Raw genomic sequence first — 17,810 nt, 5'->3', positions numbered from 1 at the left:
CGCATGATAATACTTTCCTTATGGGGCACTAGTCAATTGAGATTTAATAAAATGTAGGAAGTGGGACCAGACCTGGTAAAATTTACCAATACCATCATTTAGTCTTGCAATAAGATCTTCAAAGGAGGTTGTGTCTGTCATCAACTTTAGACAGCCTGTGAGAGAATTTCTGCCTTTCACCCCAGCTGACTCTAAAGTCACCAGTGCACTCAGGTGATCTGTGAACAGCAGTATATTTTTATTTTAAAGGTGCGTGATTCACTGAAATGAACACATTCTCTTCGTCTCTAAGACTTAAACAAATGGATCTTAAAGGACAACACAGTTTCATAGTGTTTTATTGTGTTTATACATGGCAGACCCTGCCACCTTTCTAGCTTTGAACAGTGTTCTGGGCACCTTATTGTCCTTTGAGAACAGCTATTTTATTCAGTATATATATTTCTTAGTATGTAACTATTATTAGAGATTAAAAATCAGGACTGTTATGCTTCCCTGTCTGTGGCCGACAGGACCACCAGTGTACTGAATGCTTAAAAGTGTCTCTCCTAATACAATTTCAATAGGGGGACGAAAATGACTATTTTTGTACATTTTCTGTCACTAAGTTCTTTACCAGATACCAGAGCTTGTAAACTTGTAGCAGCAGTTATGTTATATAAACAAAGGTTGTTTTGGAGCCGAGTTATGTAACTTGTTTAATATGATAAAATGTAAAAAGGCTGGCAGGCAGGAGGCTCGGTGTGACACCTGAGGACACCTGTTTCTCACAGGCCATCCACCGTTTATTTGCGTACGTCCAGCAGGTGTGACCCCGATGCAGCTGTGGTCGATATTCACCATCCGCAGGTCACACGCCGTGGTTCAACACCCTAACCGTGGTCTGTCTCTGTTTTGTATGAAACCACTGACAGGGAAGGTAGCCGCCTCGAGGAATTTTCCGTTTCCCACTTCATTTGCCAGGGGGTTTGTCCACATCACGCTCGGTTTCCAGCGGTAGTAAGTATATCTTTGGCCGCCGAAGCTGAATTTAGTCTTGCAGGAGTTGGATCGCAAGGCAAGTGGAGGTCATGCTTTAGCTGTGAGTCCGTGGTTTTAGATGCCTTAACTACTCATACAGGTGACAACTTAAAGTAAATGTTCCCACAATGCAGTGTGGTAATTATTCTTTGTTCTTTACAGATTCTGAAGTAACGTCATCTGACATCTGTAGAGAGACTTGTTGACATCATGACATCCAAGGATACTACAGCGAAGGTAAAGTATCTTCTCAAGGTACATATTTTGAATTTCACCAAGTTCTTTCCAAGGCTAAAAAAATGTTTAAATAAATAAACAGATACATAAATAATATTAAATGCTCTCTTTAACGTAAACACTTCTCCATTTTTTTTTTTAGTTGCTCATATTCAAACAATTGTTTTATTCTAGAGTCTCCCTCCATCAGTCCGGCCCACTCTGGTCATGTTTCTCATTCTTGTGCCAGGTAAGTTTTTTTGGCAGGCACAAGATTGAAAACTATGTGGGAGGTCTTACTTAACATCTAAAGGTTTGCTCAGAAATCATAACCAACAAGGTAACAAACCTGAGAAGTGCATAAGAATGTATACTACACATATAGTAATGCAATATTGTAAGCAAGATACCAGAAGATTTAAATCCCAGTGTCTTGTGCATTAAAGCAGACATGAGAGATGATCCACGTTTTGAGTGGCGGGTCTGCTGTGCATGAACAGCATATTCTTGGATGGATTTTTAATGTTTGAATCCTCTCATCAGCTCTGTGCGGTGCCATCGATGTGAACTGCTCCGAGCCGACCCAACCGGCCCTGCTGGAGGCTCTGGCCCCCATATTTAATCTGAGCGCCATACGACCCGTCATGAGCATGACAACCGCCACCAACGTTAGCACCTACTTCACCTTGTACGGTATACTTGGAGTGGTATGTCCAGCTTTCAGTAGATAAGAATGAGAGGTTGATGCATTGTGCCACTGGTTATTTTGGGCCACTTCTGAAACTCTTCAGGTGCAAAGTATTTTTTGGTAAATAACTGATAATTTCTTAACCAGGATTAGCTTTATAAATGTCTAATTTATTTTCATATATATAATATTGTCACCAGAGAAGAAAACACCATCTTTTGTTCTGTTTTCAATTAAATATACACCTGAATTAAACCAGCTGATTAAACCACTTTTATGTTGTGGTGCTCCACTGAGACTCTGTTAGGGATTTGTGTCGTCATGGAAATGAATAAATAAATGAATACAGAAGAAAAAAAACTATCTTGTCTCACAGGATGAAAAGGCTCAACTCCTGATCACATTCCTTTGGCTAAATTATGTAAGTACTGCGATCATCCATCATAATTTCCAAATTGGGCATAATTGTGATAGCATGGCACATCATCTTCTGTGCACTTACACCAGCTTATTGTTGTTTTAGTGGTGGGTGAACGAGTATGTCAGCTGGGACCCGGTCCAGTGCGGCACCAATAAGATTTCTCTTCCCAGAGACAAATTTTGGGTACCAGACATTGTAATCAATGAATTGTGAGTTCCATCATTCTTGACCATATCAAACCATCCGCTGTGTGTGCTGTACTGTACAATAACAAGAGTCATCTCAACATGCTCTTATGATACATCTATGTTGAGGGATAAAGCCAGTATGCCATATTTGTCTCGATGTCAACACATCCCATGAAAACAACAAAAGCAACACTGCTGTTTTCATCACGGCGAGATGAACGACGTCCTTGATTTTGCTTTGTTACCACCGACGATGTTTTATACACCACTGCAATGCATTTTTAAGCACCTGCATCAGAATTTTGGGTAATGCTCTGAAACAAGGCTCCTGTGATAACTATTCCTTGATAGGTGATGAGTCCTAATAAGAACATTTTTTACCATTGATAAGACTGTGGAATTGTTTATGATAACATAATAAACATAGATTTTAAGTTTTATAAACACTTGTGTGAATGTTTGGCTTATAATAGCAATACAAAGACAATCAGATGCAAAAAACATAGTTAAGTGGTAATAAATACTTTAAAAATGTGTGTTAATCTAAATAAAGCAACGAAAAAGCTCAATAAATATATCTGAAAAGCTGCTATAAACAATTTTAGGAAACTCGCCAGGTTTTTATTCATTGACTTCTGTCAATTGTAAAGGTACTTCTAGATGTCTATAATCTAACTATAACCATGTTTATGATGTGATTATGAATGCTGATATAGTCTAAGCAATGTTAATTAACATCTAATAAGGACTTACAATGGCTTTATTACCTATTAACTAAGTCGCCATGCCCTCATTTTAAAGACATGACACTCATGACTCCTCTACCTTCTCTCCGTCCTGCAGCATGGATGAAAACACAGCCCCCAAAGTCCCGTATGTCTACCTGTACAGCACTGGGGTGGTGCACGACGCTAAACCAGTCAGAGTTGTCAGCTCCTGTAACCTCGACATCTACACCTTCCCCTTCGACATACAGAACTGCACTTTGACTTTTAACTCCTACCTCCACTATTGTAAGGCGCCCACGCACCAAATATCCCACGTCTTTAAAGACCTTTATTGTTGATGCACGATGTAACATGGATCTGCGCTTGTATCGCTCTCAGCTTTATAACGATGCGCTGTTCTTCTCTCCCCAGCGACGGACATAGAAATTTTCCTGGGGAAGACTGCAGAAAACATCACAAAGTACTCTAAGCAGGTGATTACCACCATGGGGGAGTGGGAGCTGCTGGACATCACCTCCCACAAAAACATCATAAGTTCTTCAAGCGGTCCACACATTGATGAGCTCGTATTTCATGTAGGTTCAATTGTAACATCTTTATATTGGGGTTCACGAAATGTAAATTGCATTTCAGGCTCAGGTTTTAAAGTGAAGGCTTAATTAAAAAAAAAAAAAGACCTCTGTTTTGATTTATTTTTTCCTAAATCATGTTGTTTCTTCCTGATTGCAAGTGCAGAGGACAGCGTATGGGAGTATTTTGTCCTAACTTGAAAATAAGATTGGATGTTTTGTTTGATCATCATTTGGTTTGTGATGTGTAACTGTGTTGCTGATCGGTATGTTCGTGTCATGTCAGATGATCTGAAGTTACACCCTCTTTCAACCCCAGGTGTGCACAGAGAACTTACCTGACAAAGTCTTTATTTAATGTTCCCCCTCGCAGATCAGAGTAAGGCGCCGGGCCACCCTGTATGTGGTGAACCTGCTGATCCCCAGCTGCTTCCTCATCACAGTGGACCTCTTCAGCTTCCTGCTGCCCCCACAGGCTGTGGACCGGTCCTCCTTCAAGATGACCCTCATCCTGGGCTACACTGTCTTCCTGCTCATCATGAACGACCTGCTGCCCATCACTGGAAACACTATACCTCTCATAAGTCAGTTTCAACCTGCACATGAGATGTGGACTTTGTTTATAGCTTACAGATTTTCTTTGCAGCAAATTTGCAAAATTGGCAGATTTCATGTCCATGGTTATGTTTGGACTACATATGCGTCTTCAGTGTTTAACCACCTGTTGATTACACAGTAACACCTAAAACATTTCCTGACAGTGCAAACTTTTGATTTTTTTCTCGCTTTCTCTTTGTCAGACGTGTTCTTCTCTCTCTGCCTGGCTCTGATGGTGGCCAGTCTGCTGGAGACTATCCTCGTCACCAATCTGTTGAGCTGCTCTGCTAACTTCTCTTCCGTCCCTCGCTGGGTCCAAGTGTTTGTTCTGCAGATTCTGGCCCTTCTCGTTTGCATGCCTCGGAAGACTAAAGAAACAAAGGGTTCTGGTAAACAGTTTTGTGGTGAGTGAGTGGAAATTTGGGAGTGTAAGCTCACAAATGGCTGATTAAGAGGAGCTGATCAGTTGGTTAATGTCAGTAGTTTCTGAATTGATTTTGAAAAACGTTTTTTTTCCTCAAGAGCGGGACATGAAACTCAACACTGTGGTTGCACAGCAAAAAGCTGCTGATGGGCTTCCAGGGGAAAAGGGGCCAGCGGTGGACAGCATGGCCGTCCAAGAGCTGAGGAGCCTGGGCAGGGACCTCCAGGCCATCCGCCTCCACGTGGAGCAGCAGCAGGGGGACAGCAAGAGCTCGGAGGAGTGGATTCAGGTGGGTTTCATCATTGACCGCCTGCTGTTCGGCGTCTACATCCTCTTCATCTCAGTCAGCTTCATTACCATCATGATAATCTGGTCCAACTCATACAGTCAATAGACGACCGCTGTATGTTTTGAAGAGCTCCATTTGTGTAGCTAGTGACTCAAATGTTTGTTGTTTGATCAGTCCGTGAGAATTCTGCTGTGTGTTACGATTTCTTTGTTTGGAGCCAAGACATTCATACGTACTCTAACGTTACTGTTTTATCATTATCATTATCTCATGTTATTGCTACTGGACATTAAATTAGCTCTTCTACATTGACAAGATGTAGTTTTAAGCCTTTTGTGTTATATTGTGCCTGTCAGAACATGGAGAAAACCATTGTATACAAAATAAAATCACTTGAAAAAAATTCATTCAGCTTTCGATTGATACTCATTTCAAACATAAAAATCACATCCGGTCCACAGGCAACAGAATCAACTGAACCATGTGTAATCAATAAGCAGCTGTCATCAGATCTTTTTAGACTTTAAGACCAGTTTTAAAGATCAACAACAAACATTTGTGGAGTCACACACAAACAAAAATAATTTGGTACACTGAAAAGGTTACACTTTACTGTAAACTGACACCCAGTCTAATCATTGTATACCCTGGCTGCAGAGATTTATTGAGGTCAGACACTGATATTTGGATACAAGGCCTGGATCTGGTCAGCTTTCAAAATCACCACAAGGTTTTAGCAGGGCTGAGATCAGCAACTTCCTGAATGGAGGCAAGTGGCCTTGAAAACAGAAATCTCCATACATTGGGTAATGTAGTGTAACTTATCTCCCAAATTTGATCAAATATATGGTATGTGGCCACTTGCAATAATGTAAGCTGATTTTATGTAGAAAACATGTTTTCATAATGAAGAATAACACTCCATGTGATTAGATTTGGAGTCATCATAATGTAAGCAGGAGGGAGACATTTTTATGCCTAGATCTTCTTCACCTGCTGGATCACATCTAAAGGGTAACTCCACCAATTTCACTCATTAAAGTGTGTTAACAGGTCTTGGGAAGTACTACTGCATATGTGAGAATGTACATATATTACATATCATCTCTTAAAATGCAGTAAGTCTGCACATTTTTCCACCAGACAGGTTTCACCACCAGCGCACTATTCAAACTAACGATCACTTTCATCCTGATTTTAATGATTTTAACAGTGATGAAATGTAACTATGTACAATAACAAATATCTGTAATCACAAATTCAAGGTTCATGTATTTTTGTTGATTATTCCAATTTTTTTGAAACGTAATACTTCTATTTAACTACATCTCAGAGGAAAACAATGTGCTTTTTATGGCTTTAGCTGCCAGTTACTCTGAATACTGCAGTTTTTCCTATCAGTCCTGTCCACTTAAAACCATGTATCTAAATTTGGACCCATTGTAATTTTACATGTCTCTGCTGAACTGGAAGATTACGGTTCCTTCTTCAGCTGCATTAACTCAACCCACCTTGGACTAGCTGGAAAACTCATGGTTTCCTTGGTGACTACAAATATATGATGATCTTACAAAATTTGATGCAATCATTTAGATTAAACTACTCAATACGAGATAGTAACCAGTACTATCATGGTAGTAACCGACACTAAACATCGACAGCGGTGCAATGTAGCAAACACATGAATGCAGCAGTAACGTTAATCCAAACACAGGGACCAATTTTACAGAGTGAATAATTTTACTTTTGATGCTCAAATTTAATTTTGCTGATCATTATCATCTTACTCCCTTGTAATACTGCGTTCATGCAGGACTTTTAGTTGTAGTGGAGTAGTTTCATATTGTGGTACTGATACGTTTGCTCAAGTGAAGGATCTGAATGCTTTTTCCGTCACTGCTTTTTAGTGTCGCCTGTTGAAAGTCAAGCCCCCTAAGCTTCTGTTCATCTTCATCTCTGTACTCATGCACGGTGAGTACAGCGCCTATACAGTGATGTGTACATACCTCCATACATGTCTATTTATGACTAGTTAAATACATACACGGTATATTGTATTGTTATGTAATGTCATGGTAAAAACAGGATTGACACCAAAAGAATTGGGGCCCTTTTGAGTGGTCTGATGAAAAAAAAAGTTTGTCTCCACCAACAATAAGTGACAATGAAAAGAAGAAAAACTGAAAACTTTGCAACATCGTTCTTTCAAGAAGAACGCATACTGTACTATGCAGGCGTTACGTAAGTAACTATACAGTTTGGGGTTTGTGACATTCTTGCTGCTGATGCAGCCACCGTGAGTCTACTATTATAATTATGATGGCACATTACTTCTTCCCTCCATAGCTCCATGCAGCTCCTTAATGGTGAACTGCTCTCAACCCGACCTGCCGTCTTTGCTGGAGGCTCTGACACCGGTCTTCACCCTGAGCTCCATTCGACCTGTCATGAACACGTCGACCCCCACCCGCGTCAGCATCGACTTCACCATGTACGGCATTTTGGGAGTGGTGAGTGACCCAACCTTAACCTAAAACAAAGTCACTGCTAGGCAACGCTGCTTCAAAATGCAGACTTATAAATAACCTGTTCATTGTATGTCTTAACAGCTTTCTGTCTGTGTACAAACTCACAGCAATTATGTCGCTCAGCAGGAGCAGTTTGTCTTTTATAGTTTCTTAATGGTGAAAATGTCAGTGAAGAAGCAATACATACTACCAAATGTTGGTTCTTTTTCCAGGACGAAAAGGCCCAAATCCTGACGACGTACATCTGGCAAGATTTAGTGAGTACTTGCGTTACTATCAACTTCACCGTTGTCTTGCAATTACAAACTTGTTGATCTCTCCCCTTGTCAGGTTGGGGGTTTAAAGAGGAAAGCTATGGAAAGGGGAGATGGACCCAAATGCAGTTACACAGGAGGCAAGATGAGGGGAACAAAAGGCGAGCTTTTATTAAACAAAAAACCCCAAAACAGACAAAAATGGGACAAAAGGCAAAGTAGCAAAACAAAACCAGCAAGACAAAGTAGCAACAAAAGAAAACAGCAAGACAAAGTACAAATCAAAAATTAAAGTTCAGCTCAAACATGGAAAACTCAAAACCAAAACATACCAAACAGGGGACAGGAGCTCGAACAGGAGCTCGAACAGGAGCACGGACAGGAGCACGGACAGGAGCACGGACAGGAGCACGGACAGGAGCACGGACAGGAGCACGGACTTACGAAGACAAAGACAGAAACGAGTGAAGGGAAACACACAGACTAAGTAGACAGACACTGATTACAAGACGAGGAACAGGTGAGGAGAGAGAGGAGGAAGGAAGCCAGGTGTGATAACGAAGGGGAGGAGCACAGAGGAACAGACCAGGAGGGAACAAGGCTGACAGACAGAGGGAGCCAGAGGGGAGAACAAGGAGACACTTAAAAGACAAGAGACACAAGAAGGCATGGAAATTCAACAAGGGAAATAAACAGGGAAAATTAAAGGACACATGAGGGCATGGAAAAACAAAACATGACACAGGACATAAATCAAATACAAGAAACCAAAAACCAGATACCAGAACACAACACAAACAGGAATCATGACACCCCAGCCTTAAAGATTTTGAAGTTGTCAAACTGGATCATGTCTTCACGGTAAATCAATAGAGTATGAAAGGAAACCAGATACTGCCTGATGTAATCTAACAAAAAAAGCAGCACTTGAACTCTGTCAAACTGGGACCATCTGAGCTAAAGAGCTAATACGCCCACCAGACAACCCTTACCACCTGAAAACCCTGTATGTAGTAGGGATGGAACAATAAAAGATTTTATCACTGATCCTGCTCACAATTACTTGCACATGGTGAATTTAAATTTCAGGATAATCGTGATTCGAGATAATCTTGACTATCCTCCCAAAATTGACTCTGCCAAAAAGGCGGAGTAGCTCACCAACATTTGAGATCAAAAATCTTTGTTTTTTCTGTGATATAATAAAAATGTGTTCCCTTACAAAATGTAAGGTTTAAGTGACCCTAGTATGTTTGGGTTTTTTGGGTTTTTTTTTGCCATTTTGGGAATATTTTGATGACAATGGATAATATTGGGAATCAGGATAGTCATGAAATGAAATGTTCACATTGTTTGCAGACATGGAGAAATGAGTTTGTCGAATGGGACCCAGAACAGTGCGGTTCTGCATGGATTACAATTCCAAGAAAACTGCTCTGGACACCAGATGTGGTCATCAATGAATGGTAACCCCGCTTCACTGTAGAGCAGCGCAGGCTCAGCTGTTTATTCACTTTATACACGTCACTGTCTCACATCTTATATTCACTCTTTTTTATGTCTTTTCTCATCCTGCAGCATGGAGCAGAACTCAGCTCCATTTGTCCCGTACACTTATGTGTATCACGATGGCTTCGTGTATGATGGACAGCCCGTCAGAGTGGTCAGCTCCTGCAGGCTCGACATCTACACGTTTCCATTCGACACCCAGAACTGCAGCTTCACCTTCAACTCCTACTTACTTCGTAGTAAGCAGAAACCCATCCGAATCCGTTAACTGTGCTTCGACAGTACTTGAGATTAACGGACAGGGATGTTTGTTGCATCTTTTTTTCACACAGTTGAATGTTGCAGATTGGTGTTTTGTAAATCATGTAATTCAAAAGGGTTAAACCTCACCTGAGCTTTAATTATATCATATTTTCCTTTCAGTGGCTGCTATGGAGATTCGCCACACGTTAACTGCAGAGGAAATCTTACAATATTCTAAAGACGTGATGGCGACCATGGGGGAGTGGTACCTGGTTGGACTCACGGCTGAGACATTACATTCCGCAGCCTCGGATGGAGAGGCTTACCAATTTGTTCGCTTTTTTGTAAGGAAATCATTTAGATTGTAATATAACCACACAACACAATATATAACAGGAAAGATGGCAGGCAGAGGGACAGGATTAACACAGTCTTTTGAAAAGTGATCCAAAAACAAGGGTTTCGTCTATGTTTAGTATTTGTTTACTCAATTATTTGGACGTAAAGAATTTTAGGAGTGAGGTTGAAGAGAACAATGAAAACATGAAAACATGAAATTACCGTGCAAAATATGAACTATTTCACTGGCTTACAATTATTGCTGATACAGATCGTCTGCCTTGTCCACTCATGGACTCAACCATTGGCGTATTCTTATTTTACATGATCTTCTTTACCTACAAGACTGCATCTTTCAAAAAAGCACAGGGGGTAAAGGCCTTCGCTCTCAGGATTTATTTCTACTAACTGTCCTAAAAGTCCACACGATACTTGGTAAACGGGTATCTGAGTATGTTGCTCCCTCAGCCTGGAATCAGTTACGAAACTGTCTGAATCTCTGGCAGCTCGTCTCACTGAAGGGTGATTCTAAACGACTTGAAAGAAATGTAACCTCGCCGTAGATTTTTTTGAATGTTGATTCATGTTCAATGACTTGGCAGTTTGTTATCTGTCTTCATTTTAACTGATATATTGTAATAATAATATATAATGTTGGTTTGATGTCTGTGCCGCAGCCTGTTTTGGCCAGATGTTTCATCTCAGTGAGTTTTTCCTGGTTAAATGAAGGTTAAATAAATTCAAATATGAGCAGTATCTGTAAAGCCGTTACACCGTTGGCATTTAATGCACCAAATTGTACTTTTTTACCTGAAAATTGACAGTCCAGTCTTGTATGTTGTGTTAAAATCTCAGTGTACTCGGCACTGACATGAACTGGTTTTGAACCACCGAAACCTGAATACTACATGTCTTTAAATGTGCTGTAGCTTTTAGAAATTCTTTAATGAAATCAACAAAACAAAACTTCTTAGAGTAATAACGTACCTAATACTCACATATTTACATACATTCTTTTTCACAGGCAGTATTAAATGGAGAAAAACACGACTTTAGGCTAGAAAATAGTATGCATCGCCATCAGCACCAGAGAAACAAGAGGTGAGGTTTACCAGCTGCTGTCGACTCTTCTGCAGGTCTCGGTGAAGCGTCGGTCCACCCTGTATGTGGTGAACCTGCTGATCCCCAGCTGCCTCCTCATCACAGTGGACCTGTTCAGCTTCCTGCTGTCTCCCCACAGCGGCGACCGCTCCTTTTTCAAGGTGACCCTCATCCTGGGCTACACGGTCTTCCTGCTCATCATGAACGACCTGCTGCCCGTCAGTGGAGACAGAATACCTCTCATGAGTAAGTTGACAATACCAGTGCGAGTTACCCCAGTACTTTGAGGCTGTTGTCCTCTGAGTATGCGATCAACATTTACCTTTTGCCAGTTTGACAAATTTATAAACTGATTGTGAGACAGCATATGTTATCATTGTCCCAGATGTCTTCCTGTGTCTGTGCCTGGCTCTGATGATGACCAGTCTACTGGAGACCATCCTCATCACCAACCTGCTGTTTGGCTCCGCTCACTACTCTCCGGTCCCCCGCTGGGTCCGAGTGTTTGTTCTCCACATCCTGGGTCGCCTGGTCTGGCTTCCTCCAAAGTCCAGAATGCAGGAGACCACCGTCATCCAAAATCCTGCTGCTCAAGGTAGGATGTCTGACCTGCAATGTGGTTTAACACAAGCGAGACTATTCACGTAGACATGTTCACGCATCACCTGCTACCTCATGTCCTCCGAAACAGATATAAACGTCCCCTCTCGGGTGGAAGAGAACAACGAGGCTCCGGAACAGAAGGGGCCACTGGATGAGGACAAGGCCCTGCAGGAGCTGAGGAGCCTGGGCAGAGACCTTGAGGCCCTCAAACTTCAGATGAAGCGGCAGCTGAGTGCAGAGGAGTGGATCCAGGTTGGTTTCATCATAGACCGCCTGCTGTTCCTCCTCTACATCCTCTTCATATCCGCCAGCTTCATTACTATAATCTTCTTCTGGCTGAAATAATACCAATTATAATCTGTTAACAAGCTTTGTCAAATTACTTAACTTATATATTTGACACCTGGGTTAGGGTTAGGGTTAGGGTTACCTGAGACCTCTGTTATAATCTATTTAAATGTTTTAAATGTTATTTTATTTAAAATGATCTTGTTTACAAGAAATTCCTGCTGACTCCTCTCTACAAGCGTGTAGACTTACAGTTGACACTGTTCTGCTCCTCAGTGATGGGTTAATTGCAGTGAAGAAGTTTCACTACATTGTATGATTGTTTGTGACGAAAAGAGAAATGAAATAAAAATACAGAAACGATTTTTCTGATAATCTCGACTACACAAGAAAACACTACTGTGTTGTTCACGTGTCGCACAAATTCTTCTGTCTCTTTGTAAGCTTGATACCACAGGTTATGTTTGTGGAGAGCAATTCCTCAACGATGTTTGTGGCAAACGTGATCTTTTCCTAACCCTGACCAAGCAGTTTTTGTGCCGCCACAAATATTACAGGAGACATCGGGAGGTCCTGATTAAAAACACTTGTTTTTTGTCATCCAAGAAATGGTTAGAAATATCCCCACAATCTCCTCAATAATAAGTGTAGTTGCTTATGTTTGCAAAAAAAATGCTGCAACGAATGTGGACTGCGCAGTGAAATAAGAAAAAATGCAATCTGATGAATGACTTAAGACATTGCCATGTTGTTAACATGCCATTTGCTGAGACCAGGCTGAGAGAACGCGATGATGTGCCCTCTTGGTCGACCTTCCAGTGGTGAAACATGTAGGCTGCCCCTCTACAAAAGTGATAAACTGGTCAAATGAGAGCTTCACCTTCATGCTCAGCCCCTTCTTCACAACAACAGGCAGCACAACATCTACACTACACTGCCTGTCGACCTCATGCTCCATTTTTACCCCCACCTGTAACCAGACATTGGCCTCTAACCTTTGACCAGCATGTATTAAACAGTTAATGCTGACTGTTGATCAGAGTCACAGGTATTAAAATCAGCAACAAAATAAAAAACAAGAAGAGCAAACAGCCCTGGAGTATGGAACAGATGTGTAACTTCCATGGGTGGAGGTGTTGAAAAATAAAACGGGTGAGTGGTTACTGGAGGTGTGGAACAACAAGTGCTGTGTTGTCCTGTGTGTGTGTGTTTATGATCCATCTGCGAACACTGTAATTTTGTGTTTTGCATCTCTATTCACGAGAACAGAATCTCCTCAAAAGGACAGAAACATCATGTCAATATGAAGACTGAAAAGCTCCTTTTTTTACTTGAGGTTTGCTTTTTACTTAAAAAGTAAAATATAACCACAATTCTTAGCTGGTTAACGGGGCAACTAGGTGAACAGCCTGTTTACTCATTTGTAACGAGGCCAGTTTTGCCTTCGTTTGCAGAGATCTAATCTGCATGTGACTTTGTGTAAGTACTTTGGTAGTTTGTCATGTTTTGGAGACAAAAAACACGTTCACATTATGAGGTTGCATTTAACATCTGGGTAAACACATTTTATAGACTCATTTTCTTTTTTAGCACTTAGGGACAATCGTGTTATGGGTTGGATTTGGGCAAGTAGTGGAGGTGGTTAAGGTAAGTGCGAGTCTCCAGAGAACTGAGGTTTAGTCGTTTCAGTGTCCTGTTAAGTGGCAAAAACAAGTGTGTGGATTTCCTCTGCTGGTTGGAGCTATCTCTGCTTCTGCGTTACACATGACTTCATCAATAGTCGGTCCTTCAAGAAACATCCAGCATGAGTCCGTCTCAGCAGAGAGTCAGCATCCTCTCAGGTTTATTACTCTTACTGTCAGGTAATGATTCCTTATATTCACTCCTTTATTGTTTGGACTTATTGAGCAGTTTATTTTGTGGCTAATTTGATTTGTTATGCTACATTATGTTTGAAGAGTTACAGACACAGCTAACAGATACGGTACCATCGCTTTGTTGCATTTGAATCGTTTTCAATCAAACCTGTAACTGTGACGTGCAGATATCAAGGTGCACCTGTATTCAGATTCATGCAAAATATCCTCTATAACACATTTTATATCACCATATTTATTCTTGGTGCCGAGGAGGTTTTATAAAGGATTTTATTTAGGGTGTAGAGTTTGCCTCTGTATTAGGTTATCAAGTGAATGTGTACAAGAAAGGATATAGTAAATTGAGAACTTGTTCATTACTTGCCCTATCGTTGTATTTTATTAATAATCAATTATGTAATGTAATCTAATAACTTGACCTGGACCTGCCTCACAGCAGACCAGTGTGCCTCGCCGCACCATTTGAGAACCACCACTGCTGTAAATGCACAATGTTTTGTTTTATATATTTTATATAGTTTACTGTTGCTTTATATATAGAAAAAACATTTCTCAAAATTTGAAATGGGAAAGTTTCCAAAATTCCAAAAGTAATGAAAGCAACTGTCTAGTTTTTTGTTGTTTTTTTTTTTTTTTTTTAATAAACTTTCTCCTGTTAGTGTCTCTCTGCTATAGTATACTGGCCTGTAAAGAAGGCCACAGTGGTCCAACCTACGAGTCCATGCAGGCTGTGTTTGACCTACAGCCCTTCAGACCAGCAGTGAACCTCAGCAATCCCACCATAGCCAACATCTCCTTCACCCTGTATGCCGTCTTGGGCGTGGTGAGAGGAACGTTTTCTAAATCCATATTTAAGAAGTTCAGCGTCAAAACGACATGTTTGCAGACATTTGATGTAGCAACAGGTGCGATCAGCTTCACTTGAGGTTTATCTGTTGTTTAATGTATTTCAGAATGAGAAGACTCAGATCCTCACTACTTTCCTGTGGCTTCGACTGGTAAGTAGCATGAGAAGACGTAACACCCTGTCAAAAGATGTGACGCAGTCTGATGCAAATTCATCATTTGCCTGTAACCACAACAGGATCAGATACAGAGATTATGAAATTAGTAGGCAGGCCTTTTCCATTTCATAATAAAAGTTGAGGAGTGCATCGTTCCTCTTTCGTTTCACTGTAGTACTGGCACCACGAGTTCCTGATCTGGGATCCTGATGAGTGTGACGGCGTCACCAAGATTTCTCTCCCCGTGAAGAATCTCTGGTCTCCAGACATCATCGTGTATGAGTTGTAAGTTCTCCAGCCGTAACAAGTCCCCAGGGGGTCGAGTATGAATAAATTCATTAATTTATTCAGGCTAATGCAGAAAGACTGTGACAGTGTCTCAAAGTGTTTTTTCTTTCCCTGTGTTTTCATCTATTCAATCCTCATCTTTCCGCTTCCAACGCTACCAGTGTGGATGACGATGTTTCCCAAGCGTGCCCTTATGTGTACGTGAACCACACAGGTCACATCCGCTGGGACAGGATGCTGCGGCTCGTCTCAGCCTGCAACCTAAAGATCTTCAGTTTTCCCTTCGATGTGCAGAACTGCACTTTTACGTTTGGCTCCTACATGCACACCAGTAAGAAAAGGCATCACCCAATGATAAACTCATCCAGTGATTAGCTTTGCTTGGACTTGTTAGTTGTTACATTTAGCTAACTTGTTTATTAAAGGCTAAATTGTACTCTTTGTTTCTTTGTTTCTAGCTCTCTCTCACTGTGTTTTCTCTCCACAGTAAGGGATGTGAGGGTCAGTCCAGCACTGACATTTAAGGAAATGTCTGAAAACTCTAAGCGTTACCTGGAGGCCAGTGGAGAGTGGGAGCTGGTGGACATACTGGGGGATACCTCCATCCTCCAGTTTGGGATCGACGAGTGGGATATCATCACCTTCTGGGTAAGGAAAACCACTGTGTTTTCTGTTCTGTCTATATATATATATATATATATATATATATATATATATATATATATATATATATATATATATATATATATATATATATATATATATATATACTGTTATAACTGTTAAGTGTATAATGTACAGACAGGATAATGATACCAATCAAAAGCGATGGGTGTATTTCCTAAAATGTCCATTTATTATTCAAAAAGCAGCTATGACCTGTATTTTGCACCATTGCATGAAATCCTTGAGCCAAAACAATGTGACAATCATTCATACTGATGAACATACAGAGAATTAGATTCTGAATCCTAAAAAAATATATTATATACCTCAACACACAGTTAGGTTGTAACTTAAACATCTGTCAGTTATGAAAAGTAACCTACCTTTATTTTTGATCTAAAAGTTGTGCACAACAAAGATGGTGAGTCTCTTCACACTGATTCTTGTCCGCTAGGTGGTCATAAGGCGGCGCCCAGTGCTCTACGTGGTCAACCTGCTGATCCCGAGCTCCTTCCTCATGCTCATCGACATCCTGTCTTTCTACCTGCCCCCCCACAGCGTCGACCGCGCCTCCTTCAAGATGACCCTCATCCTGGGCTACACCGTCTTCCTGCTCATAATGAACGACCTGCTGCCCAGCACGGCAAACGGCACGCCCATCATAGGTCAGACCACAGAAGTGAAAACTCAAAAGAAATCACATCCAACTCTGCCAACTCCCCATAGATTTATTTTGGCCGTCTTCTGGTTTAACATCAAGTTGATCCTTTTAATCTCTTGATCTATCCCTCAACATAGGCATCTATTTCTCTGTGTGTCTGGCCCTCATGGTCATCAGTCTACTGGAGACGGTCATCATCACCAACGTCCTCCACCACAACTCGATGAAATATCAAGAGGTTCCGAACTGGGTGAGGGTGGTTGTCCTCAAATACATCGGCAACCTCATCTGCTACCGGTGGCCAGAGGACATCCAGGCCCCGTCTGTAACACGAACAGATAAAGCTGAAAGCTCGAATCTAGGCTCAGGGCCGTGGATCATCCCGCCAGCCAGCCAGGCACCCGCTCAGATCCCAGCCAGCAACGGAGGTAATTACGCAGATACAGATCCCACAACAGATCCCTCATATAACCTTTATCAGTTGGTTCTAAAGGTTGCAGCAGGCGGTCACTGCGTGTAAACTGTGATCCCTCATCTCGCCATTCTCCTACCAGGCACGGTTGCTCTGCCTGAATTGCAACAGATCTGTCAGTATCTGGGTGACCTCCGAGCCCACCTCACCTCGATGCAGAAGGAAAGCGAACTGCAGGAACAGTGGTGCCACGTGGGCTATGTCCTCGACTACCTGCTCTTCCGCATCTATCTGCTCCTCATCTCCTGTTACGCCCTGGTCATCATCTGCATGTGGTGCATCTGGATCAGCCAGACCTAAGTGGACACGGTTTGGATTCAGTTTGCGGGCAAATCATAATATGCCTGAATAACATTTCAAAAAAGCCAGTTGGAAAAACCAGTGGGTTGTGGTTATTTAACCTACTTTCTCTGTTAGGGTTAAGGACCCCTAGGGACCTCTTTTCTCGTCTGATTACAAACAGCCTGATACTTAGAATGAATTTCCATTTCATTCCCATTGCTTTACTTGATTTGATTGAAGGTAATCTGCGTTGAGCTGAGTCCAAATCAATCGCTCCTGAGTCCAGAATTGTTTTATATTGAGATGGAGATAATTTTGTGGTTGGCGGGATGTTACCCTGAAATGTTTTATGTAAATGAATGAACAACATTTCAAAATAAATCTATGTATCAGAATTTTGACATGTGGCATTCTTTCTTCAAATCAATCTATATTGCTTCCCATACTTGTCTTTAGGTTATTAAATACCCTGATGTCCCGACAGCACGTGAGTTGGTGGACAAAATTCTTATTTTATTTCTCATACATCGCAAACTCTGTTTTCTTAAGTAAGGA

General features: G+C 41.3%; 2 protein-coding genes and 2 long non-coding RNA genes across 6 annotated transcripts; 2 read left to right on the top strand and 2 right to left on the bottom strand.

The window, feature by feature from the left end:
* Positions 1-577: 577 nt before the first annotated feature.
* LOC119029265 (5-hydroxytryptamine receptor 3C-like) lies at positions 578-12,265 on the top strand. Of its 3 annotated transcripts, none has more exons than XM_037115976.1 (20): positions 578-999; positions 1,183-1,257; positions 1,432-1,486; positions 1,780-1,943; positions 2,301-2,345; positions 2,448-2,554; positions 3,377-3,546; positions 3,673-3,836; positions 4,204-4,414; positions 4,631-4,831; positions 4,950-5,140; positions 7,048-7,111; positions 7,487-7,650; positions 7,881-7,925; positions 9,282-9,388; positions 9,501-9,670; positions 9,855-10,018; positions 11,150-11,360; positions 11,500-11,709; positions 11,806-12,265. In XM_037115976.1, exons 2-20 carry the CDS (start codon positions 1,231-1,233, stop codon positions 12,060-12,062), a joined length of 2,727 nt encoding a protein of 908 aa, XP_036971871.1. In that variant the 5' UTR covers positions 578-999; positions 1,183-1,230; the 3' UTR covers positions 12,063-12,265. The 3 variants fall into 3 exon arrangements, with proteins under 3 accessions (XP_036971871.1, XP_036971872.1, XP_036971873.1); XM_037115977.1 differs by having other exon boundaries at positions 578-1,081; XM_037115978.1 differs by lacking the exon at positions 1,432-1,486.
* On the bottom strand, positions 4,657-8,333 carry LOC119029269. Its single transcript, XR_005077943.1, has 3 exons — positions 8,255-8,333; positions 7,856-8,020; positions 4,657-4,795 (listed from the first exon to the last, which is right to left on the bottom strand). It is a non-coding gene; the product is annotated as an uncharacterized LOC119029269 (long non-coding RNA).
* On the bottom strand, positions 11,932-16,430 carry LOC119029270. Its single transcript, XR_005077944.1, has 3 exons — positions 16,224-16,430; positions 15,727-15,818; positions 11,932-12,053 (listed from the first exon to the last, which is right to left on the bottom strand). It is a non-coding gene; the product is annotated as an uncharacterized LOC119029270 (long non-coding RNA).
* On the top strand, positions 14,558-17,535 carry LOC119029266 (5-hydroxytryptamine receptor 3A). The gene is made up of 8 exons (XM_037115979.1): positions 14,558-14,705; positions 14,836-14,880; positions 15,062-15,171; positions 15,336-15,505; positions 15,662-15,822; positions 16,295-16,505; positions 16,639-16,929; positions 17,056-17,535. Exons 1-8 carry the CDS (start codon positions 14,604-14,606, stop codon positions 17,271-17,273), a joined length of 1,308 nt encoding a protein of 435 aa, XP_036971874.1. The 5' UTR covers positions 14,558-14,603; the 3' UTR covers positions 17,274-17,535.
* The last annotated feature ends 275 nt before the right edge of the window (positions 17,536-17,810 follow it).

Source organism: Acanthopagrus latus, chromosome 11 (genome assembly GCF_904848185.1).
Source record: "Acanthopagrus latus isolate v.2019 chromosome 11, fAcaLat1.1, whole genome shotgun sequence".
In the NCBI taxonomy this organism is placed as follows: domain Eukaryota; kingdom Metazoa; phylum Chordata; class Actinopteri; order Spariformes; family Sparidae; genus Acanthopagrus; species Acanthopagrus latus.
Note: the sequence above shows the minus strand (reverse complement) of the source record. Positions and strands in the feature narration are given on the sequence as shown.

Coding starts and splice junctions, on each gene's coding strand:
- LOC119029265 (XM_037115976.1), top strand. CDS start 1,231: ATGACATCCAAGGATACTACAGCGAAG. Junction 1,258..1,431: donor CCAAGGATACTACAGCGAAG/GTAAAGTATCTT, acceptor GTTTTATTCTAG/AGTCTCCCTCCATCAGTCCG. Junction 3,547..3,672: donor TAACTCCTACCTCCACTATT/GTAAGGCGCCCA, acceptor TTCTCTCCCCAG/CGACGGACATAGAAATTTTC.
- LOC119029266 (XM_037115979.1), top strand. CDS start 14,604: ATGCAGGCTGTGTTTGACCTACAGCCCTTCAGACCAGCAGTGAACCTC. Junction 15,172..15,335: donor GACATCATCGTGTATGAGTT/GTAAGTTCTCCA, acceptor CAACGCTACCAG/TGTGGATGACGATGTTTCCC. Junction 16,930..17,055: donor GATCCCAGCCAGCAACGGAG/GTAATTACGCAG, acceptor TTCTCCTACCAG/GCACGGTTGCTCTGCCTGAA.